Raw genomic sequence first — 27,133 nt, forward strand, 5'->3', positions numbered from 1 at the left:
AAAAAAAAAAAAAAAAAAAAAAAAAACTAAAACAGTGCTTTTCACCTACCAAATAAGTAAAATGAAGCTGATTTTCACTCACTAAAAAGATTACGGTATGCAGGGAAGGCAGGCTGTGGTGACAGGAGCAGTGCATGCTCAAGGCCACTGTTGGTGATGTGAATAAATTCAGCTTTTTGTAGGGAGCTGGTAATATAGCCAAACATATCATTATTCTTAAGACAAAAGGTAAGAACAAGGGTGTCTGAGTCAGGACTATTTAACAGGGCAAAACTGGGAAGACTTTAAATGTCTAATAAAATAATAATGGTTAAATATGATTATGGTATAGGCATTTGAAAAAAAAGAAGGAGCCATTTAAAAAAATCGTGTTTTCAAAGAGTACAAAGAGTACATCGGAAAATGTCAGTGAAAAAAAGTTTACAAAACCAAATATGAATTATTCTAATTGTGTTTAAAATACAGATAAGATAGAAACACCAAATGTACATGTACCAAAATATTTTTAGTGGTTATTTATGAATGGAAATATTACTTTCTTCTTTATACATTGTTTTCCAAATAGTTTACAATGTGTTACTATTAATTTTCTAATAAAAAATGTTACCCCAAATAAAAATAAACTGGGTTATGTAATATTACATAAACCTAACTCTGATTAATTTTATAACTGCTTTTCAAAATACTTTTCTTTCTTTTACCATCCCTGTATCTGTTTACAAACTGGCAACATAAGCAGTTATGAAATTAGGACCTGAGCTAGCTAGATACAGCTGTCAACACAAATGTCCAACTGCAGGGGACTGGGTTAACAAATTATGGTATATTCTTATACAAAATTCTTTTGCTTAGAAAGATATACACATATATATATATAACACAGAAAAATGGCGAAAAAGAAACATACCAAAATGTTAATGATTATCTCATTAAGCTCATTTTAATTTTCCTCTTTATATTTTCTTGCATTTCTCCATTTCTTATATAAGTATGTGCTTATTTTGTAATTAAAAAGGCATTATTTGAAAATAAAGTTTGCTGTCCCAAAGCATGAACAAAATAGAACTGCACAAAATTATTTTTAAATAATAAATTTCTTAGTTTTTCTTAATGCGTTTTGGCAACAAATTCACGCTTTAAACATTTGTTTTGCAAACACACTAAAGTATGACAAACAAAAGATGTTCTACACTAATGTATTTTTTATAAATAAAAGTTCACTTTTAATTCTACAGAATTAAAATAAATAATGGCTCCCTCCAAATCAGACTTTTGTAAGGTTCACATGACCTTCCAAGTAAAAGCTAAAATATGAATGAGTTCTGTAATAGAAGAAGCTGTACGTTTTCGAGACTTTGCCGCATCTTATAGAATAGAAAAGCCTGTGAAAAGGGAAGACTTTAAGTGGAAAAATTAGTATTGGCCTATGAAGAGATTAAAGGATTCAGATATGAGAAGTTGAATTTTAGAATCCCAATTCATAAATGCAATGGAATCCCATAACACCGTTCATTACACATGGTTTTAGATACACCACACAGTAGATCCTGACAAAGAATGAAAGGAGACTTGACTTGCTCAAGGTCACACAACCCAGAACTCAAGTTTCCTGACTGAGTTCACTGGCTCAAAGGGCTCACAGGAATGGTGGTCATTATTTAGCTATGACATAGTATTGTTTCAGACTTCCTTTAAGACACAAATCTCTGTAGCAATCAATCACCTAAATCAACTCCTATAAATTTCACAAGCGTTCCCAGAAGCAAAGATGTGATAGCAGTGGTAAGATACCCATGACAGCCCCAGGACCACAGCTGCTATACCTAGGGGCTTTTTCCTCCTGGGAAAGGAAATCTAATTGCTCTGGAGACAACCATAACAACACTGAGGTACCTTTTTTCCCTGGGCAGAGGAGAATTTAATAAACTCTAGGACTTCTCCTTTGAAACACAACATCCATACACATTTAAAGACTATGTATATAGCATAGTTAATCTACTGTAGAAGAGTTAGTAGGACCTCTTCAGACACTAGCACCAAAAAAAGCTTCCAAGTCCTCCTCAGGATGGCCTTTCTTCACTAATGTAAAAAAGAAAATTCGATACACGATACAATTATGGATACCATGTATGACACGTGCCCTAATACAAAATTTTCATCTCCCGAGGTCCTTCACTGCAAAGATTCTGTTTAAATGTTATATTTACTTGCAGCATGCTAACTGCCACTAGACCTTACTTGCTATTTAATAAATAGATTTCAAGACTAACAGTGAATTTAGGAACTGAGTTTTTAATACATTTTAGCCTATCACTAAGCCTTAGAAACAACACAGGCTTATCGTTTGTCCAGTGACATGCAGCCCTAAATGAAGTCCTACCACAGTAGAGATTTGGTGTGAGTTTTATTACTACTTGACAATATAGAGCAAGTTTTCCTTCTAATATGTATTACCCTTTTAGTCATCAGTCTTTCTATGAAGACTGTGAAAAGAAGAATGGAGACAATGTTTTGAAGTCGTCAGGCAAAACAGTAAAACTGACAAATTCTAACCACCTTAAAGAAAAACAACCGAGAAATGGTATGCTATTTCTCTTGAAGCATGTCTCTTGATTGCATACCACTGAATTCATTAAATGTTTGCTCAACCCTCCATTTTATTTTAATAAGAAAAAGAACATGCACAAGAGGGCAGTGTTTGGTTTTGCTGGTCCATGGATTTCCTAGTTTCCTAATGAAGCTACCAAATGTGAGTGATAATTACGTGAAGTTCATACCAGTGGAAACTGTGGTACCTTGGAGAGTGAACTGCATCTACCAGAACTTACACTGTCAAAGCATGAAAGCTGGTATGCCCCTTGCTGCCTCTGCTTCTGGCTGGAAGCAGCTGTATCCTCCCCTCTGTTTTGACAGCCTTTGCTAGTAGGAATTAGGTTTACAAAAAAGATTTGTAAGGTGACCTGGAATTAAGTTTCTTACACTTGGTGTACAAGTTGTCCTGAGGCAGGGAGCCTGTTTTTAAATATAAAGCACTGAATTATAAACTGGCCACTTACCAATCTGACACTACTGACCAACAGTTTACTATAATATGAAGATCAGTAGAACAAGACTGATAAAAATCAATCTACTGTCTCCTGCATGGTTTTTTTTTTATGATTAATACTATGCTTCTGCAAAATGACTACCTCTACCATAAAAGGATATGGGTCTGTATCTAAAATGAGAACTTGTCCTCCTGGGGGAGGTCTCAACAAATAGCAAACCAAACATGGCCAACAGCATAGATTCTTTAGAGAATCAGAGGTACATTGGTTGGAGATTATTCTGATACCTCCCTGAAGAGGGAGAAACACAATACCTTGTACTTAAAGGTACTTGCTACTCTCTCTTAAACCTACTTTTTAATCTCCTGTGTTATGGGTTTGCTGCTGTTTTTAGTTTAGTCAAACTACCCAGGATATACATAAATGACTGCTAACTGCCTTTTAAAAAGTCGAATTAATTCTTATAACACTTGACAAAAAACATGCTATTTACATTAATATTGCCAGAACTGAAAGGTTATCTTACCAATTGTGCGCAAGATAAATACATTTCTTCACAGTGATACAAGAGCAAATTTGGGATATAGTCATATTCCAAGGAAGGTATTTTGATGACAAACTAAGGTTCCTGCCCCCAGAAAGATGATAATTATAGGATAGTCTCAAAACAGAACTATAGGTCTGTCTGGCCTTTAAGTGGATGACGTGACAAAGTAGGAACCAATAAAACAAAATATTTGGATGAGGCACTATTATGATTGAGATTTCTATGGTACACAGGTTTTCAAAAAGACCACTTTTAGATGCTTTCTATCACTGAAATTACACGGTTCATGCACGCTTCTTCAACCAAAAGGCAACTAAAACAGAAGTAGAATATTTACCCACAAGTTCATATTCTACTAATTTGAGATCTTCAAACATCAAACACTTATGCAAACCTTGGTACACGCTATGAATGTTTAGTCTATCAACAATGATTTCCGAATGCACTATTATAAGGGCCATATCTGTCTTGTTAATCACTGTATCCCAACCAGTGTCTAGCATAAGGAGTGGTATGAAGTAGAAGCTCAATAAACATTTGTTGAGTTTATAAAAGAAAAAGCTCACTCATTTTCTGTGAAGATTTTCTAGTTGGTCTATAACCTGGTCTCCATCAGTATTAATATTTATACTATGACGTGTATAACTCTGCTTCTGGGATGAATCATATCTTTATTGGTGACTCCTCACATGCAACACCAATACTTACCAAACTATACTTCATGTCTTTGTAAACTGTGGCCACAGAACAATATGAGGAACATGGGGTCTTTGGTCCTGTTTAATTAGCTCAGGAACTAGAGAAATGAGGGGTCTGTTGTTTGCACAAAATGAAACTGCTGGCATATCTTCTATACAAGGATGGGGAGAATTTTTAATCAGCCTCAAAAAAATGGTGATAATTTCTCTTTTGGCTATTTCTGTTTGACCAAAAGGGAACCAGGAAGTAAAATCTGCCAATTCTAAAATGCATTTAAGGACAGTTCATCTTCTTACTGGCTATGAGAAATGGATTGGGATAACTTTACCTGTCAATAAGTGGGAAAGTTTTGTTGTTTTTTTCCTCAAATAGTCTAATGGATTGAAATGAGGTCATGTTCAGGCTCCTGCTGTCTTAAATAAATGTTAAGAACTTCCTTCTATTTGCAGAGATACAGGAGGTGTAGTTCATTATGTTCCACCTGAGTCATTCCATAAGGAGTATTAAAGACGTTAAACTCTTTTTAAAATTCATCTTCCAGCATCCATTAATTCCAAAATTTATAATGTATTCTTGCAGCATTTTCTATCCTAGGATAGCAATGACATCAGAAGAGAGGGAAAGGAAGACCAGCTTGCCAGGCGTTGCAGTGACGGCAAGGCGACCCTTCGATTTTACAGGACCCAATTCCACTCCCACAAAGTGGGTTTTGTGGGGGAAAAATAGTACAGTGATCAGGCTAAGGAAAAACGACATTGAGGCCTTGAAACGTAATGTTTCTGCTGTTTCTGAGTCATTTTGAGTGGATCACTTTAAATTATCGAATTATTGTTTCTTGCTGAATTGAAGGCCTTACAATTTTAACAAAATTAGAAAATACTGTATTACTCTACCCCCATCCCAAGTCTAATATGTCTGGCAGGGGAGATGGGCGACACCACTTCCTAATTTTCTTAAAGTTGTAGGGTCTTATTAAATAGTCAATTCAGTCAGGTTCAAGCAACAATTACTGATGTCAGACTTTATGCAGAGCACTGTGCTAGCCTAGGAACCCGTTGGGTGTAACCAAACCCTTGTCTGCAGGGGAACATAAACTACGTCACTGAAGTACCAGGTAAAATTTACTCAACAGATGGCGAAATAATTCACTCTGGTAAAGATATAGCTCAAATTTTCTTCCTAACAATGCACTGCTATAACAGAAACCAGTAGGAAAATTGGATTCTATAATTTTATAATAATCCACGTCAGCAGGGGAAAAAAATGGGTCAAAAATGTTTAAACTGAAAATGGCTGGAATTTCAACGTATTTCCTTGCCACAGAGAAAAGGGAATATCATTTAGGCTCCTACCTTTAAAAAGGAAGACTGAGAAGATTTTCAAAACAATTTTTTTCTTTCTTTTTTTTTTTTTGGTCACGCGACTTGTGGGATCTTAGTTCGCCGACCAGGGATTGAACCCAGGCCCTCTCAGCAGTGAAAGCGCAGAGTCCTAACCCCTGGACCACCAGGGAATTCCCAAAACAGTTTCAATTTTTTAATCCCAGGATGTTTTACAAATATTAGACACAAAAATCTACCTCTACCCTCCAAAATAATTTTGAGTCCCTGTCATAAAAGAACTATTATCAGTGCTTTATATGTGAGAGGAAAATGGCACAAACAACCTAAAAAATGTCTTAAGAGATTTTTACAACAACCATATTTCGGCATGGATGCAAATATGAATGCTTGAGAAAGACAAATGCTACAACTGTGGCAAGACAAGGGTTTTCTACAATCTGGATACAACCTACTTCCCCAGCCTCACTTCTTGCCTGACTAACCATATACTCCAGTTACCTGATTTTTCATGCCTCTGTGCCTTTGCATATACTGCTTCCACTGCCAAGCATGTCTTTCTTCCTTTCCCCAACCCATCAAAATCATACTGCTCTCCAGGACCCAGCTTCAGTGTCACCTCAGTGTTGTCTTCCCTCACACCACTCTCCTCTATGTCCTACTGTACCTGGTGCCTATCTCTTCTGAGTTTCTTTAAACCTGACTCTTCCACTAGACTGAGACCTACTAGAGCAAAACCTTATCTTTAAATATGCTTCAGCACTCGTGTAGTGATTGGCACACAGGTGATTAATGACTTTCTTTTGAGTAAAGAAAGGCTAAACAGACACTTATTGGCTGAGGCTTAGGAATACAGAAAATGGTAATTCTTCAGAAAATTCCACTTGAAGAAACCCAGAATTCTTTTTGAAAGTTCTTATTTGTTTAGTAGGAATGTATTTGTTAAACACCTACTATGTGTGTCACGTACCACAGGTAGTACTTCATGTGCACCATTGTTCAGTATTTTTTTTATTTATGCATGTATGGCCTTTGTTGCTGCACACGGGCTTTCTCTAGTTGCGGGGAGCAGGGGCTACTCTTTGTTGCAGTGTGCGGGCTTCTCTTGTTGTGGAGCACAGGCTCTAGGCGTGTGGGCTTCAGTAGTTGTGGCTCATGGGTTCTAGAGCACAGGCTCAGTAGTTGTGGCGCATGGGCTTAGTTGCTCCATGGCATGTGCGATCTTCCCAGACCAGGGCTCGAACCCGTGTCCCCTGCATTGGCAGGGGGATTCTTAACCACTGCGCCACCAGGGAAGCCCCATTGTTCAGTATTAAATCACAGCACTCCTATAAGATAGGTTTGATTATTACTGTCATTTTATAGCAAGGAATTTGCCTACGGATACACAGCTAGTGAGTAAGACAGTTGAGACTAGCACCCCAGTCTTTGTAACTAAAAATTCTGTTCTTCCATAAATGACCCAGAATTGCCAAAGCAATCCTGAGGAAAAAGGACAAAGCAGGAGGCATAACCCTCCCAGACTTCAGACAGTACTACAAAGCTACAGTAATCAAAACAGCATAGTATTGGCACAAAACCAGACATATCGATCAATAAAACAGAATAGAGAGCCCAGAAATAAACCCACACACCTACAGTCAATTGATCTTCCATAGAGGAGGCAAGAATATACAATGGAGAAAAGACACTCTCTTCAGCAAGTGGTGCTGGGAAAGCTGGAGAGCTGTATGTAAATCAATGAAGTTAGAACACACCCTCACACCATACACAAAAATAAACTCAAAATGGCTTAAAGACTAAATATAAGACATGACAACATAGGAACTTCCCTGGTGGTCCAATGCAGGGGGTCCAGGTTTGATCCCTGGTCAGGGAACTAGATCCCACATGCTGCAACTAAAAAAGATCCCACAACTAAAGATCCTGCATGTCGCAACTAAAAAGATTCCACATGCCACAATGAAGATCTCACACGCAGCAATGAAGATCCAGCATGCTGCAACTAAGACCCAGTGCAGCCAAATAAATAAATCAATTAATTAAAAAAAAGATATATTTAAAAAAGAGACATGACACCATAAAATTCTTAGAAGAGAACATTAGCAAAACATTTTTGGACATAAATTGTACCTATGTTTTCTTAGATCAGTCTCCCAAGGCAGTAGAAATAAAAGCAAAAGTAAACAAATGGGACCTAATCAAACTTCAAAGCTTTTTTACAGCAAAGGAAACCATAAACAAAATGGAAAGACAACCTACGGACTGGAGAAAATATTTGCAAATGATGTGACCAACAAGGGCTTAATTTCCAAAATACACAAACAGCTCACACAACTCAGTAACAAAAAAAACAAACAACCCAATTGAAAAATGGGCAGAAGACCTAAACATACATTCCTCCAAAGAAGACATACAGATGGCCAACAGGCACATGAAAAGATGCTCAACATCACTAATTATTAGAGAAATGCAAATCAAAACTACCAAGAGGTACCATACCATCTCACAACAGTCAGAATGGCCATCATCAAAAAGTCTACAAACAACAAATGCTGGAGACGGTGCGGAGAAAAGGGAACCCTCCTACACTGTTGGTGGGAATGTAAACTGGTGCAGCTACTATGGAAAACAGTATGGAGGTTCCTTAGAAAACTAAAAATAGGGTTGCCATATGACCCTGTAATCCCACTCCTGGGTATACATCCAGAGAAAACTGTGATTCAAAAAGATACATGCGGGACTTCCCTGGCAGGCCAGTGGTTAAGACTTCACCTTCCAATGCAGGGGGTGCAGGTTCGATCCCTGGTTGGGGAGCTAAGATCTCACATACCTTGTGGCCAAAAAAACCAAAACATAAAACAGAAGCAATACTGTAACAAATTCAATAAAGACTTAAAAGAAATAAAGTTAAAAAAAAAAGATACATGCACCCCAACACCCCAGTGTTCACTGCAGCACCATTTACAGTAGCCAAGCATGGGAACAACTTAAATGGCTATCGACAGATGAATGGATAAAGAAGATGTGGTACATATATACAATGGAATACTACTCAGCCATAAAAAAAGAATGAAATAATGCCATCTGCAGCAACCTGGATGGTCCTGGAGATTACCATATTACCTTACTTCACTTACCATAAGTGAAGTAAGTCAGAGAAAGGCAAATACCATATGATATCACTTATATGTAGAATCTAAAATATGACACAAATGAACTTATCTACAAAACAGAAACAGACTCACAGACAGAGAACAGACTTGTGGTTGCCAAGGGGGAGGTGGTGGAGAAGGGATGGATTAGGAGTTTGGACTAGCAGATGCAAACTAGTATATATAGAATGGATAGACAACAGGGTCCTGCTGTATAGCACAGGGAACTATATTTGGCATCCTGTGATAGACCATAATGGAAAAGAATATGAAAAGGAATATATGTATAGGTATAACTGAATCATTTTGCTGGACAGCAGAAATTAACACTATGTTGTAGATCAAGTATACCTCAATAAAATAATTTTTAAAAACAATCTGTTCTTAACCACTATATTATCAGAAACAAACAAACAGAAAGACAAAAACTAACATAAAATGTGCAAACTATTTGACATTTAGGGAAAACCATTTATTTAAAAGCTTTATTGCTGCTCCCAATCTTTATCTTTGTATGTGTATTCTTTTCATTATTGTAATAATGCAATTTTTCTTCTATCGCTTAACATTATTTCATTCACGGTTTTCTTCGAATTTATACAGGCCACATCCGTTACTTTACCACTACATTCCATGTAATAACTTAGCAGCTTGCTAAAAAGCTATCATGGTTAAATGTAAAGAAGTTAAAAAAAAAATCACTGAATTTCCTATGCAAAGTCACTATCTTGGTCATACACGTGGTCTCTGATCCCAGATATGAAAAAGATATTTTCTTTAGCTAGTCCACTCAATTCAGCAGCAACATAACAAAGAAGAAAATAAGATTTAAGTTTCTTTGCAGCTGTAAAATACTAAAGAAAGTTTTACTCTTAGAGATAAAATGAAAAATAGGAGAAGCAAATTTTTTTCTCAGCAGTGAGAAATGCTTTTAGTTTTTTCATTTTATAAGGAAAAAGGAAGTAATTCTCATTACCTAGACTGATAAAAGGTAGGTGAACAATTATTTCTTTGCATTTTCAGGTTGCAATACCCTTAAGGTATTTCATTACTATAAACAGAGAAATTGAGGGACCAAAGTACAAGCTGATTGCCAAACAAGGTGCCAAGATAAATTATGGGGATATATATATGAATGACGTCCTAGATAACTGGTCTTCTCATGGAACTCAGTTATCATGGAGGTGATTTTGTTCTTTGAAGTTAGTCTAGTCATTCATGTAGTTACACAAAGCACCAATTATTTTTCAAAGATTTACTTCTAGGTTGAGAAGATTTTCCTAACAAAAGCCAGTCTTAAAGGGAACAAAGGCTCCACACATAACAAGAAATTACTTAAAATCATACAGCAATGCAATTTTGAGAATTATAAGGGCCCTTAGAAATTATATAACATTTACTAATTCTTTGAAAAATAAATATTGATTAATTTGCTTTTTAAGTGAAATAGAAAAATACTTCATTCAGTAAGTTTAAGAAAAACTAAAGCATATACTGAAGTTTACATTATGATCAACTAGGAAGCAACTAAGAAGAACAGAGGTGGGAGGGTAGGAAGCATACTTAAAAGAAAGTGTGAGAAGAAGAAAGAAAAACTGAATAAAAATTTTTCTGGCAAACGAAAGAACAGAAAGTGAGGAACCTTGAGGAAGATATAGAAAGGAGTTTAGGAGGGAAAAAGGAAAATTAAGAGGGCCTGAAAGAAATAAGAGATGAATAAAGAAACACAGACAAGAAGACAGTTAAATGCAATAAGGACTTTCCTTTTATTCATCTTTGCATCCCAATTCTTAGCATACGGCCTAGCACATAGCAGACACTCAATAAATGTGTATCTAACAAAAAATAAAGAAGAGAAAGAACAGAAAAGATCAACATTATGCTTAAAAAAAATTCTATGGTTCATATGGCTATGGGTTCAAAATAAGCAACTTAAACTCATTTCTTCTGGAGTTTAGCCAAGTTAATTAACTTCTTAGTTCTTGTTTTAAAAGACAAACTATTTGAACTAGATGATCTTTAGGGTCTTTTCCTTATTCTCTGCAGAAATGGTGACCAAATACAAGTAAATGAAATCAAGGGAAGGTCCTTAAATGTTGCTTAAACTGAATCAGTGGTCAGCAGATGCAATTTATATATTTTTGTACAACAGAGGTAAAATGGTCCCTTTATTGTTCACATGGCTCAAGCTGTCATTCAAAGAAACATCTGGATGGGTCTCAATCTCTCAGAAGAACAATATTACAAAAGCATTTATAAGCATTTCTGCTCCAATATTTTTGTGGTTAGGTGTAATCTTACTGAAATGAGAAGAGTCTCTTACTCCATGGATTTCTGTATAGTATGAATGATACCAAATGATACTGGGACACTACACTACACAAAATAATACAGAAGGATACTGCTAAGGAAGAAAAGGTGATTATTTTTCCCTTTTACAAAGTAATAGGATTCTCTTCAAGAGATAAGAGTGCTTTTTTTAAAATGAGGGAAATTTTTACTAGGAGAACAAGCAGTTATTTCTCCATTTTTACGGTAATTAGGAAACTGTCTAAAACTATATAAAAGCAAAACAAGATAAAAACATTAAAAGAAAATGTGGCTTCATGACTTAAGAAAGATGAAGTGGAGAATACTGCCTGTGTAAAAAAATTTTTAAATCGCACAGTAGTAATTAAAGGTAATAAAACAATAATGGGAAGTGGCGCCATGAAACTAGGGAAGGTTAATACCATTTGAGACTACTATAAAAGAACATAGAAGAAACAGATCTTCCAGAGCCACTTCAAGGTTGAACCTATGCGACTCTGTCTTTATTTTAGTTACACATACAAACGTGTACACCATATATCATCAAAATTCATCATATTTCAGAGTCAGAAGACTAGGAAAAGGAATGTTCCCTGCAGGTCAGGGTTTTGATGACTGGCAAAATACTAGCAAGCCTGCATTGCAGTTTCTGAACCACACCCAGTCTGCAGTTAAATATAGAATTTACTTTCTGGAACTATTGGTCTTCTTAACCTTCACAGTCCAAGTACTCACTGAAAAATTGAAAGTTAAACAGAGAAAGGAAAGAGACTGAAACCAAAATCCAAGTACTAATAAACTGTCCTGGGAAGAATTCCAAAATGTGGTAAATACCAAGAGAATTAAATTACAGAAACCTCAAGCAAAATTCTGGAAACACACTTTACAAACAGATTTGTCTCTTCTATGCTGATTCTCCCAGGATGTACAACAGACTTATATAAAATGCATTTGTGTACTAGACCCAGGTCTCTAATTCAGATTACACATTCAGACTGTATATAACATGTCAGGTTAATAGCAGTGACACCAAATTTAGAGCTATGATTTAATTTTGGTTCATTATAGTATTGTGGTTGTGAAGTTATGTTTGTTGATAAAGAGTAACTTTTATCCTAAGAAAGTATTTTTAGATGCTTAAATTTGGGGGGAAGAGAAACCCTTAAGCTGAAATTTTTAATACTGATTCTTTGCTTGTTGGGGAGAATAATTAGGGTTAATTTTTTCGAGTTGTTTTGGAGATTGACAAAGGTTAAAACAACAACAACAAAAATGTTTTCCTTATAATTTCAGAAGGTTCTGGGCTTTAGAAATGATTTTGTTTTATAATAGCTCAATGAAGATGAACAGGAAAAGAATCTAAGAGGAACAAAATACAAATTATAGGTGTGCCGTTTCCATAAAAAACAAAACAAAACCATGAAATAGTTTTAATTACAAACACACACAGCGATACTCATTTTGCCTTCATTTTCCTGGACATTCCCAGATACAGACTCATCATTCAGCTACTTTGATGAAAAATAACGGCAATAAGTAACCTATATACAGAGATCTGGTTCCAAAGTGGGTACTCTTAAGCATTATACTCTATTGCTTCTATATGTCACAAGGTGCTCTTATTTATTCCTGTATCTAGTCAAAGCCTTCTTCAAGTTGTTGCTTCTCTTTCAATCTTGCTTAATTGGGCTGAAAAACCTATATATGGCGATTCGAAGGTTTCTTTCATCTTTCTCCCTTGAGACCAGAATAGGTACAATAGCCAGGTCTCACGCTTTTGTGTCCTGGTCAAATATCCGAACACTCCAAAGACATACCTGTTTCCAAAGCTGAAAGAATACCCAGTCCGAATGGCAGAAAGGTTAAAAAGGAAAGAGTACATCAGAAGCTTTGATTTTAGGCCATAAGGCCTCCACAACTTCTGACCATAAACTCTAAAGACTATTCAGTTCTGCTAGGTTCATCATCATCCTTTACTTCTTCACCCTTAAATGTATCCCTTCACTCCATCCCTAGCACTTTGCCTCATACCTAGTAAGTACTTTGTTGAATAAATGAACAAAGGAACAGTTAGGTTTGCTGAATAAAAATCACATTTGAGTCTTACATTATATTTTTTGTACATGCAGGTATTTCAGACATACAATATAGATGTCGCTCCTTCCCCTTGTGAATATGTAAACTACTTGAGTTTAGCCTAGCTCAGTGCTAGCACATAACAGATGCTCTATAAATAAATGATTGAATGAATAAATTAGTCAATTATCTAATTCTATTTTGCCCATTAAAATCTAGTCAAGTCCCCTTTAAATAATAACAACAAAAATCTTTATGGAGAATTTCAAAACTATACAAATATACTATACCCATGAACCCCCATGTACCTATTATCCAGCTTCAACAATTATCAATCATTTTTCCATTTTTGTTTTATCTTTCCCTCTTTACAATCTCCATATGTTCTTAAGCAAACAGAAGATTACATCACATGTTAATCTAGTGGCATCAGACGTCAGAGTTGATAAGGGTCAAGTCCATACATTAAAAACAGTGTACACCCAAATAAAAATATACCCCTCTTAGTTAATAAGGAAAACTCAAATCCATGGTTAGCTCTGTCTAAAGGTCGACATGTGGCTGGGCCACTTATTAGCTTTGTGGTCCTGAAAAGGTATTCAACCTCTTAGAGCCTTGGCTGCCTCATTAGAAAAAGAAGAAACCAGGACTGTTATGAGGCTTAAATGTGGAGGATAAATATATGTGGAACTCCCAATACTGTACTAAATAACTGTTTCTTTAAAAAAAACAGCTATACTGAGATAAAATTCACATACCCCCAAATTCACCCATTTATAATTCAATAGCTTTTAGCATATTCAGAGTTGTGTGAACATTATCACAATTTTAGAAATTTCTATCACCCCCAAAAAGAAACCCAACACTCCTTAGCCTTCATCCTCCCCTACAATATCCCTAACCTCCCCAGCCCTAGACACCACATATCTACGTTCTGTCTCTCTATAGGTTTACTTAAACTGGATATTTCATATAAAGGGAATCATACAGTATTGTCCTTTGTGACAATAAATGTTTCTGGAACTAGATATTTTAAAAGTCAAATATGTGGTACAGACAATGCAATGAGGTCAGAGAAGTGGAAAAGGCCAAAAAAAGGGGGATCGATATCTATCTATCTATCTATCTACTGTAAGCCGGGCAGGCACCACTAAATTATGTGCTAGGAAATATTACTGAAGTGCTTTGGGGATGGTAAGGGGTAGGAAAATAGTATGTGTGTGTTACATGCAAACAGGTGGGTAGTTAGTGAAATTTTCCTCTGAGCCCTTCACTTTCCTCATTTAAATAGAAAGAAAGATCATCATGAGACTGAGGATGGGGAGTTTGCAGAGAGAACAAAGTGTGAAATAATTATTTAGGAGAGTGGGAAAGAATGAACCAGGAAGGTATAGTATGATTGTCTGGCAGAATTAAAGACTCACTTGAGGTTCATGGTCATGAATTTAAAATGAGATCAGTCAGAAGGGTTTTAAGTTTTTCTGGAGCCATATTTAGCTACAAAAACATGAACACAGTATAAGCAAAAATGTAGAAACAGAATAGATGAATTTAAACATGGTATATTCTTACTCATGGCTTTAACTATACCTACTATATTGACGACTCCTAAATCTTCATTTCTAGAGCCACTGAAACCTCCTAGCACAGAAATCTTGAGGTGATTTCACAGTCAAAGCTCTAAGTGAAAGGAATTTAGGTAGAAAGGGAACATTTGTTCAATACTGTTTATGAGAAAGGCATTCTACTATGTGCTTTACATATATTATCTCACATAACTCTCGTAACTCTTCTCATAATAACCAACTTCATTTTACAGAAAACTGAAATTCCTAAAGATTAATATAAGGTGAAACTGGGACTAAACCGTAAGTCTCTATGACTCTGACTTTTCACTCTATCATAGTACTTAACTCTTCTTTTTATAAATACAGTAATTGGGGTTAAGAGATATTAAATGATTTGCCCAAAGTCAAACCATTTTCTAATGGTACAGATGTTGTCTCCCAGATGAATGCTCTTTGACCATCACCATTGCTAAACTCTCTTTTACACTTCCTGCTCTGTCATCTCTATGTTCAATCTGTGACTAGCTTAGGTTGTTCTTTTCTTCAAATTTTTTCTGATATCTATTATCTTCTATCCACTTTCTTGCCCTTTGCTTTAATATTATAGCTTGGGCCCTCATCACTGATGCACAGGTTACCCTAACAGCCTCCATCTATCCCTCCTCAACCCATTTACATATAAGCTAGTCACTTCTTTTCTCTGAGGCTCTTATATATAAACTATAAATAATAAGATATCCACAGTACAGAATCGTGAAGATTAAATAAGCTCACTTATCATATAGAATAATTATCAATAAGATTAATAATTATACACTGTAAAATCCTACTGAAATGCAAACTATTATTATCTTAAGATATATGAGGGCAGACACTACAACTTACACTTATTTTACCTCGGCTTTAGGCAACTGGTATAAGTTCAAATGCATACTTAGCTGGCTGATTTCTTGCCGATCTTCCATACCCCTACTAACGTTATCTAACAGACTAATCTGATCAGGTGCAATCTCCTTTATGATAAAGCCTGAACACCAAAGCTATGGTATAATTAAGCATGGTCTTATTAATTATAGAGTGCATAGTATGACTAAGTCCTGTATAATCAAAGTAGAGATGCTCCTGATGAAAAACCCTATCTTCCGCCACAGAGAATCTCCTAACATCATACTATCCTTTCTATGACTGTCTAACTGGTGAACTCCTATCCATCATCCATCAAAATGCAGCCAAAATGTCACCACTTTGGTAAAGTCTTCCTGACTCTCTCCTCTGCTTGCCGGCATCTCATATGATCCCATAAATTTAATTACCCATTTTCATAATAGCATTCATTCCCCAGTTCTATAATTGCTTATATCATAGTACCTCCCCAAGTTTGTGAGGAAATATATTTCTGGGCAGCTAAAGAGTTAATGAGAGGAAAGTTCTTCTTTATAGAAGAAGAACTCGAGCTTATCAGTGCAGAAGAAGTAAAAAAAAATTGGAATATAACCATTTTGCAAACCTCTTATGAAGAAAGTGACTAGGAAAAAATCATCAATGGATACAAAACAGTAGTTCTCAATCCTGAGTGCCCTTTAGAATCACTTGGGAGCTTTCCAAATATACCTCTGCCTAGGTCCCCCACCCAGAGATTACGATTCAGTTGGTCAGGGGTATAGTCTCACTGGTGTTTTTTAAAGCTCCCAGATGATCCTAATATGCAGCCAAGGTTAAGAATCACTGCCCTAAACTATGCTGTACATGGGGACCTTTCTAATAAGTGGATCAGGATGATAGCGCTGAATCTACTGATTAACCTTATAGTTACTAAAAATGGGAGACAACCAGACATTATGCGTCTCCTTATACAATGTAATAGGAAGAACAAAGTACCAGTTATGTGCCAAAAAAACTGAACCAGAATCTAATCAGGGCTCTAGATCTAACTATCAGTCTACAGAAAATATGGGGTTATGTAATGAGACAGTAAGAGGATGTAATTGGCCAAATCTAAAATGTGGGAAAATCAACAGGACAAAATATCATGGTCTCTTTAACAAATAAACAGCATGGAAAACGTGTGTCTGTGTGTGTATGTGTGTTTATGTATGTATAAGAAACTGTTAAAATTAAGTGACTCAAGAGACCAAATGCCATGTGTAAAAATACATGTTTAATGAACAGGTGAATGAATGCTAATTAGAGAGAAAAGGCCCATCATTATAAACGATGAATTATTAAATCTTGTACTCTGAAAAGCAGGGCCAGATGTGGAAAAGGATGCAGAAGCACAATACTTTTGTTATGTGAATTAGTGAAATATTTATCTGTTTCTGTCATGGTCACAGAGGACATTTTCTAAAATATTTCAATGTACTTAATGTTTGCTTTTTAATTTATATTTGTATTTCCTTAAAATTTTGAGTAAAGAGAAAAACAGAAACAAATCATTATGGGTCAAATATAACCACTGTTTTTCTATTGGGGATGAGATACAGTTGTTCTGTATTAGAGCTGTCTGACAAAATTTTCTGTGATGATAGAAATGTTACATATCTGTGTTGTCTAAAACTATAGTCAGTAACCATATATGACTACTGGGTGCTTGAAATGTGGCTAGTGTGACTGAGGAACTGAATTTTAAAAAAATTATATAATTTAAATCTAAATAGCCACAGGTGGCCATGATCAGACAGCACAGTTTTAGATGACTATAGCTCTCCTTTCTATCTGCAATATTTTCCCCCTTCCTTTTGACCTAATTAAATCACCACATCCTCTCTTATCAATGCAAGATCTTGAAGCACAATGTACCTTTCCTTTCCTACATGTATTACAATTGCAATTTTACCTTGATTTGTATGACTGTTTCATTTAACTTCTGTTTCTCCAACCTGACTCTTTAGGAGGGAGTTTGCAATGTTCACTATTGTACTGCTGTCGCTACAGTGACAATCAAATATTTATTAAGTAAATGTTACTATTAGATAACATCATGTAGTTGAGTTTTTGTGATATATGAAGCCTTTACATTTCTCCTAGTTCCATGTGATTTGATCCAAAATTTAGAGCATCCTTTAACACGCACATAATATACATACAAAGTGGAGAGAACCATACTATGAACCCCCAGGTAAACATCACCTAACTACAGAAATCAGTAATTTACTGATACCACTCGTTTTATACACACCCTTGCCCCTGCCTTTACGCCTTGTGTTATTCTGAGGTAAATCCCAGATATCACTTCATCATATTATTATACATGTTAATACATGTTTCTAAAAGACAAGAACTCTAATTTTTATAAATGTAGCACCGTTTACATATAAGTGACCATTATCGTAACTGAAACAAGAATCACTATTTATCCAGTGTTCAAATTTCTTCAACTGTCTGAAGATTTAAAAAAAAATAAACACTTGAAGAAACTGAGTTATTATTCTTAGGGTCTCTCACACCATGAATCTGGTTGACTTAAACCCCTGTGGTGTTAACAGAATTTTGTTCCATATTTCCTAAAAACCTGGAGTTGGATCTAGAAATTCAATTTGATTCAGCTTCAATTTTGTTAGAAAGAATACTCTGTAGGTGGTGTCTTAACATCCTCTAAGTACATAATACCTCCTTGTATATCTTTATGGGATGTTAGCAGCTATCAATGATTACTGTCTGATAATAATGATACTCTAATCATCTTTTTTCCATTTATTAGTTGGAATTCTTCTTCAGGGAAAAACTACCTGGTTAATCGAAGTTTATATGTGCAGAACAAGTTATATTTTAGAGATAAGGAAGCTAAAGCTCAGAATTTCTGACCTGAACAAAGTTACACAGCTGGTTAATGGCAAAGCCAAAATCAGGCTTCAGGTCTTCTGACTCTGAGCCAAATGCTCTTTTCAGTATACCATTCGAGTGGTCAGATTAGATAATAAGAAAAAAAATGTGAAGCTGGCTCAGTGTAAATATGTACATGCTTAGAATTTAAATCTAGTTTTAAACATTCAATTCCACTCTTTTCTATTATTTAAATTATTGAGAAATCACAATATGAAAAAGTTCAATTGTTTTCACCTCTAATATATTCTTTTTCTCTACATTTTAATCTTAGGAAGTAAATACTTTTCTAATAGAAAATTACTACCTTATTGCATATAAACTCCAACAAACCAAGATTCTGTAAACATTACTTACAGGTAGGAGACTAAAGGATAATTATACTATAGGATCCACCCTAAATATATTGAACATTTCATAACCACATTTAATTAACTTATATGATTTCCAATAGGAAAAACTGAAGCTAAGGTCAAATTCAAGTTTAAAAAGTACTGAGTACCGGGACTTCCCTGGTGGCGTAGTGGTTAAAAATCCTCCTGCCAATGCAGGGGATACAGGTTTGATCCCTGGTCCAGGAAGATCTCACATGCTGCGGAGCAACTAAGCCCGTGCGCCACAACTACTGAGCCTGTGCTCTAGAACCGTCGAGCCACAACTACTGAGCTTGCGTGCTGCAACTACTGAAGCCCTCGCGCCTAGAGCCCATGCTCCCCAATAAGAGACCCACTGCAATGAGAAGCCCGCTCACCACAATGAAGAATATCCCCTGCTCGTCGCAACCAGAGAAAGCCTGCGTGCGGCAACCAAGACCCAATGCAGACAAAAAAATAATTCAATTTTTTTTAAAACTGTAAAAAAAAAAAAAAAATTGTAAAAAAAACACTTAAAATAAAAAAAAGCACCACTATGGATCAGGTACTGGTGCTAGAGTCAGAGGATATGAAATCAAAGTCAAAAACATGTACTTCTAACCTCTGGGACTAAGCTCATCTAGGCTATACTCCTTATCAAAGAAAGTTAAGTCTCAGTGGCCTCCTACACAATTATTTAATATTTTTTATGAAAATAAGACTTCAAAGAGTCTTTCTAAAACATAATACAAAGATCTAAACTCAAAAAAATTATTCTAAAGTTTCTTAAATTACTGAGGACAAAAATTATATTGATAGATACTAACTCTGTTAGTATCAATGGATACATGAATTGATATTATATTGAACTGAATTCATGACTCAATCATCATGAATTGATATTATGAATCCATGAATCAATCAATTCAATTCAAGAATCAATCATCATGAATTGATATTATGAATTCTCAATGGTAAGATCATTTTATTTCAATAATACAGCACTTATAGTACTCCAAAATACTTTTAGAGATAAAACCTAGATCTCAAATTACTTGTTTGAAATGAAAAGTGTCCAAATCTATCCTAAGTTTCTCTTTCCTAAGTTTGGGAGATTGCTCCTAGGAAAAGGAGACATGTACCTTTCCATGACAGCCAGGCACTCCTTTCTCCAGGTAAATCGACTCCCTCGTCGCAGTCGGAAGGTGCCAGATGTAGCTGAGACTGGGGGAGGCGTTTGTCTCCATTCCGGGTCCTCTATTGGAATGGGCGCGGGTCTCATACTTAGTGTAGCTCCTGAAATAAATGAGACTTTTTTGGGCAAATATCTTGCAATTTACTAAAACCAATATGACAAATATATCATGAAATCAACAATAAACTTTTGCCCCTTCACTGGAAATTGCAGGCCCAATACATTTGGTATTTATATTTTAAAAACATTATTTGACCAAAATAAAAATCCAAGGAGACAAAAACTCTTCCTTAAAAAGTCCATCTATTTCACTTTACTTTGCTTATTTTATTTTATTTTGCCATGCTGCGTGGCTTGCAGGATCCTAGTTCCCCGACCAGGGATTGAATCTGTGCTCTCAGCAGTAAAGTGCAGTGCCCTAACCACTGCACCGCCAGGGAACTCCCCCATTATTAATTAGTTTAAATGTCATTTTTTTCAGTTAGTCATTTGTCTTTTATCTTTGTTTATGTCAATTTTTGAAACAAAGCTCAAAATCTCTCTCTTCAGGGGAATAAGGACATACGATCTTTGGCCCAGTGACAACCCTTAATCAGAGTATCTTCCTCTGAAAAATTTCTCTTGAAATTCCTATTTGACAGTTTTAATCTTTCTGAACAATATATCCTACAAGTTCAGAACCTTTCATTACCATTCAAAAGACTTCTTGTTGTTGAGAAAATGGAGCCCTTTAATCAATGTATGCAGGTAGGAGACGAATTTAAAATAACACTAATTGTTGCAAACTCTTTAAAAAAAAAAGTCAAATATAGCATCAAAAGAAGAGAGGGTATTTGATATGTTTTTAGTCTATTAACTAATTCAGATCTCCGTAAGTCTACCGCCTGTTAATACTATACTTTTTACCTCTTGAATGTAATAAAACCAATGGAAAAAAATGTACAATTGAGATATTTTACTAAATCAGACTAGACTTTTCTCAGCCTGAACTGGTGATAATGCATGTATGCATATATTTCTTTCTTCATAACAGGAATTATACTCTATTTATTGTACCTTGCAATTAATACCAAGGGTAGCATTTCTACTTTACTACACACAGATTTGTTTCTTGATGTCCCCTTAATGGCTACATCTTTATATGTACTGTCTCATACAGATGTCCAATATTTCAACCAATCCCGATTTTCCTTTCCAAACCTGTTGTCCTGCATTCTCTCCCATCCAAGTAAATGGCATCCCTATTCTTTAAATTGCTCAGCTCAAAAATCTCAGAATCACCTTTGCCTCTGCTATTTTTTCCCACCTACTATATATCTAATGCACAGGCAAATCCTGTCAATTTTATCTTCAAAATATATCCAGAATCAGACGAATTTATATTACCTTCACTGCTACCACTTTAGAGTAAGCCAGCATCATCTCTCCTAAGCATAATTCCCTGGGATAGGTTCCAAGGATGGCCCTTCACAATAAGTCACACCTCCTGGTAATCATGCCTCTGAATCTGAGCTAGTCCTGTGACGCCTTTTGACAACATGGACATAGTTTGAGGCTAGGTCATAAGAAGCTTTGCAACTTCTGACTATATCTCCTGGAATGCTGGTTCTGGGGGAAGCCAGCTGCCATATAAGAAGTATGACTACCCTGAGACCACGATGTTGTAAGGAAGCCAAAGCTAGCCACGTGGAGTGAAAGATGCCCAGTCTGCCTCCAGGTGCTCCTGTGAAACCCACCCAGGTGCCAGACATTTGAGGAAAAAAGCCAGTTTGGACATTCTAGCTGCAGCAGACACCATGTGGAGAAGTGTAGAACCCAGCTGACAGAAATAAGGCCCTAGACACACAGCCCTAATATAGTTGTGTGGTAGCCAGCTTCCAAGGTGGCTCCTAAGGATTGCCAACTCCTGGTATTCACCTCGTTGTACTAGGATTAGTTTATGTGACCAATAACATATGGTAGAAGTAATGATATGCCACTTTCAGGGATTAGACTGTAGAATATACTGTGGTGTCTGTGTTGTTGCTCTGGCTCTTAGATCACTTGCTCAGGGGAAAACTAGCTGCCATGTAGCAAGAACACTCAGCAAGCCAATGGCCAGGCCCATGTGGAGGACCTGCTATCTCTGGCCAATAGGCAATAACGACGTGGGGCTTTCCAAGACTCATGGGAGTGACCTTAGAAGCAGACTGTCCTGCCCTGGTGACTGCAGACCTGGCTGACAGCTCGACTACAATGTCATGAGAACTCTGAGCCAGAACCTCCTTAGCTAAGCTGCTCCTGAATTCCTGACCCACAGAAATTGTGAGGTAATAAATGTTTGCTGTTTTCAGCTCCTAACCTGTAGGGTGATTTGTTACACAATAATATAGAACTAATATAAGACATCACAACCACCTCCAGTTGTTTATTTCCCCAATTCCCTGACACACTGAGTATTATTAGTATAAGTGTTATTAATTATTCACATTTATAAATTTGGCAGACCAAAAATTCTCTTTAATATATAAAGATTTCACTATTAGTAAGAATGAGCATCTTTTCCTGTTTCTGACAATTACTTCTCTTGTGAATTTATATCTTTTGTCCTTTTTTCTTTTGAGTTATTCCTCTTATTGGTGTGTAGATACCATACCAACTGCTAGTCATATAGATTGCAACTATTTTTCTCCAGCTTTTCATTCATCTTTTTATTTATGATGTTTCGAGATCTTAATTTTTGTACAGTCAAATCTGTTAATCTGTTCTTTTATGGTCAATGCATTTTATATAACTCAGAATATTTTTATAGTTTTTACTTTTGTTTGAACTCTTAATAGATATATGATTTCCTGTCATGTGTGATGTAAAGTAAATATTTGACCTCTTCCTCAAATGGGCAAGTGTGTCACCGACACATTAGAGACCTACTGGCTTAAAAGGTGTGGCACATTCTGGCCTTCTGCCACACTGCCACACTCGTTCATTTACATATTGTCTCTTTTTGGTACTATAATGCAGAGTTGCGTAGCTGTGACAGAGACCACACAGCTTGCAAAGCTTAAAATATTTACTATCTGGCCCTTTATAGGAAGAGTTTGCTAACCCCTGATTTAAAAAATTCCTGTCCTACACACTATGAAACTCTAAACTGAAACCTTTCTTTAGGTAGTTCAAGAAAGAGGCTTCCATTCTGCCAAAATAACTTGGCAATTAGGTCTGGGGCCAATTCAAAGTTAACAAAGTTTAGGCGTAAGAAGGAACTATGGGTCTAGAGGGTTTCAAACTCCTTGTTTTGGTACTTTTCGGAATGCAAGCAGGATTGACAGTATAATGAGGGCTCTGGAATCTACCTAAGCTAGATTATATAAGCTTTATTCTACAGCCATGATAAAAGGTCCAAAACGGAGCCAAACTTGCTACCATGGCTAATAAAGACAGAGGTAGAAATGACCTGGTTAAGGCAGCCAGGTTCTCTCATCCAAGGTCTGGCTCTGGTAAAAGGATAGAGGGTTTCAGGGCTTCATCGGGTGGAGGGTGAGAAACAGATCAGTAAGTTGCTACTAGTAGGCCATATGTGTAACTATGGCATGCTTTCTTAGAGTGATAAATGGGCACAAATAAAACAAAGAATACAAAGAATCTTAACTGAGTCATGAGGTTGAAGGAAATGAGCCAACTGATAATAATGGTTCTTCCCTGGTATTAGGGTTTATTGGTAATATAACTATGCTTCTTTACAATATCCTGTATTGTCCAGGTTTTCTATAAAAGAGGAAACTTAGATGAAATAAAATTGGTCAGGAAGTCAAAGAAAGGGGGAGAGAGGGAAGGAGGAAAAAAAAGGAGAGAGAGAAGTAAGTAATGGCCTGGTTACTTTAAAAGAAATCAAGGCAATTTATGCATAGAAGGTGGAAACTCCGAATAATTTCAAACCTGTAAACATACTTAATTTGAAACATAATATTATCATATTTCTTTTGAGGTTTTTGTCTTGTTCCTTTTTCTTTTTCAATGTAGTAGTATTTAAAAATAGCAGAAGAGGGCTTCCCTGGTGGCGCAGTGGTTGAGAGTCCCCCTGCCGATGCAGGGGACACGGGTTCGTGCCCTGGTCCGGGAATATCCCACATGCCGCAGAGCGGCTGGGCCTGTGAGCCATGGCCTCTGAGCCTGTGCGTCCAGAGCCTGTGCTCCGCAACGGGAGAGGCCACAACAGTGAGAGGACCGCGTACCGCAAAAAAAAAAAAAAAAAGCAGAAGACGGAATTAATTCCCTGGTGGTCCAGTGGTTAGGACTCTGCGTTTTCACTGCCGAAGGCATGGGTTCGATCCCTGTTTGGGGAACTAAGATCCCGCAAGCCGCGTGGCAAAAAAAAAAAAAAAAAAAAAAAAAGCACAAGAAAAACTCTGGAAACACTACAACAGATTTGTTCTAGAAACCTGTTCCTCTTGCTTTGGTTGAAACAGATGGAGAGCAATGAATAACCCAAGAATGGGTTCACAATTATGCAGGAACAATGTATGTAAGAATTTAAATCCCTCTGAAGTAAAATACAGGCATTCTGGATTGGCTAAAGAACCCAGTATTTTCTTCCCTATAGGAAGCATGTTACCTGTGTTCTCTACAGAAACGTTTTTTTCTCCACATTATATCTGGGCCCCCATTAAGACAAAATATTGCAGATTTATCTAGCAGATCTAAACCCAGAGAAAACAAAACTCTTCCTAATTTGCTGATAGATTTTAACATTTTGGTAACTGTTCTCTTTGCATCTATAATCATTTTCTTGCTTATCAGCGTTACTTTTGGGTGAGCCTTTGCCAATCAGCTAATAAAAGAATGACTACAAGCATGTTATTACTGCTCCATTCATAGACACTAGCTTCTCCAAAAGTAATTTTTCATCTTCCCCCACGTCATAAACATGATTTCCCTGAGGCTCTACTCCCTGCAACAGTGAAGGGAGGAGGCATACTCTGCTCTCCAAATTTACTTCATGTGCAAACTTTATTTAATTGTTTAATTTAGAAATATGCAGAATCACCGCCATGAGCCAAGAAGAACTCATCAAACCCTGTCTGCTATAGTAATGTTTAAATTAGACAAGGGAGAGGACTGTTGAGCTTAATTTGATTAAATAAAGGGGCTCTTGATGTCAACCATACTGAATTCAGTACTCACTGCTTTTTAAAAATAGGCATTTTCTTGTAAATGTTTTCATAAGAAACAAGATAAAATGTATTTGATCAGTTTCCATCAGCCTGTTTTATTCATAAGCCTTGGCAGGCTTTAGGTTATGCTGGGAAATTCTGGTGATTGGTCTGTTTAGCAGAGAACTACACTGTATCTATAGGATTATCAGTAAAAATAACCTAAATATGCACTCTATTATTTTTCTTGCTGAGTCCACTAAGAGAGAGACTAAAAAAACCTATTCAAATGGATCCAGAGTGAAGAGGTTGAAAAAGAGAAGAACATCAATCAACGTATACAGAGAGAAATGCTCTGAGCCCAGGGATAAAGGCACAGAATGTACAAATACTTTTTGGTTTTTTTTCTAAATGCTTAGAGGGAAAAAAAGTACTTTTTCACTGTGTGAGTGTCCTTAATTTTGCATTTTTTCTCAGAATATATGCAAAGTGATGGTACCATTTACATTTCTTCCAACAAGCTATCTGTCCTGGACAGAGAAAAAACATGAAATAAAAGAACTATCAATAAAAATCACTGACATCTTATTTCTCTACCTAACTGCCTCTCAAAAGCAGGTCTGAACTATGTAAATCTAGGTTCTTCAGTTGTTTTATATCTTAAAAGCTATTAACAAGGTAGATTAATTTCTTTTTTTGCCTCTCTCCCTCTTTGCCTCCCTCCCTCTCTTATTTTCATTACACTTTATATGTATTTTTGGAATATACAACACAAGTGCATGGAATAAAATTTAGAAAGACACAAAAAGGTTACATAGTTAACAGTGTCCCTGCCACTCCCACCCTCCCCTTCTCTCAGTTCCCCGCCACAGAGCTATTCTTATCAGTTCCTAATATACCCTTCCAGAGATGTTCCAAGTTTATATAATCATATGTGTGTGTGTGTGTGTGTGTGTGTGTATTCCCTACATAAATGGCAATATACTATATCCATTGTTTTCTACCTTACTTTATTCACTGATGAATTTGATATTCCTACATATAAATTCAATTCATATAAAGCCACCTTTTAAAAAATTGCTATATAGGGCTTCCCTGGTGGCGCAGTGGTTGGGAGTCTGCCTGCCGATGCGGGGGGCACGGGTTCATGCCCTGGTCCGGGAGGATCCTGCAAACCGCAGAGCGGCTGGGCCCATGGGCCGTGGCCGCTGGGCCTGAGCGTCCGGAGCCTGTGCTCCGCGGCGGGGGGGGGCCCCAAGGGGAGGGGGCCCGGGAACACAAAAAAAAAAAAAAAAAAAAAAAAAAGCTATATAGCCTCCACAGTATTCCATTATACAGATATACCATAATTTATTTAACCACTTCTCAACTGAGGGACATTTAGTTGGATTCCAATCACCTCTGCAATGACTTGCAAAGAAAATTCTGATGTATTATATAAAAGGGAATACTGACTAGACACTGGATAAGGTATTCTTAGATGCTAATGTAATGTTAGTTCATCTTATCACACAATATTAATTTGGAACTATCATCATATAATAGTTCCAAAGTGTCCATGAAATAAGAATAAATTCTTTAGCTAAAACCAAGGGTTATTTTAAACTCAATAAAATAAAACTGCATTTATCTAGAAAAAATTCTATACCGTATTAGCTCTTTTAATAAAGGTGAAAGTGCAAAGAAAAACTTTAAAAAAATTAAATTTCAACTGGTAATATCCAATTACTGTTGATGCAACAAAAAGGACCAATTTGACAATTACAAACTTATCCCCTTCTTTTCAGCTAACTCTGAATTACATCCTACAGAAAACTAGAAACTAGACTACAAAGAACTGGACTAGGAAGCTAGAAAGAACTCAGAACTAGAATGGATTTGATTCTTAAATA

At 36.3% G+C, this 27,133-nt stretch overlaps 1 protein-coding gene across 10 annotated transcripts in view; it reads right to left on the bottom strand.

The window, feature by feature from the left end:
• The window catches only part of HMBOX1 (homeobox containing 1), a 174,623-nt gene that overhangs the window by 20,276 nt on the left and 127,214 nt on the right, over positions 1 to 27,133 (bottom strand). For all 10 annotated transcript variants that reach the window (XM_024746921.1, XM_024746924.1, XM_024746920.1 and 7 more), the window contains exon 6: positions 20,060 to 20,213. In XM_024746921.1, the coding sequence (XP_024602689.1) occupies positions 20,060 to 20,213 (154 nt within the window). The remainder of the gene's footprint in view (positions 1 to 20,059; positions 20,214 to 27,133) is intronic.

The sequence above is a fragment of the Neophocaena asiaeorientalis genome, unplaced genomic scaffold (assembly GCF_003031525.2).
Source record: "Neophocaena asiaeorientalis asiaeorientalis breed wild unplaced genomic scaffold, Neophocaena_asiaeorientalis_V1.1 scaffold633, whole genome shotgun sequence".
In the NCBI taxonomy this organism is placed as follows: Eukaryota; Metazoa; Chordata; class Mammalia; order Artiodactyla; family Phocoenidae; genus Neophocaena; species Neophocaena asiaeorientalis.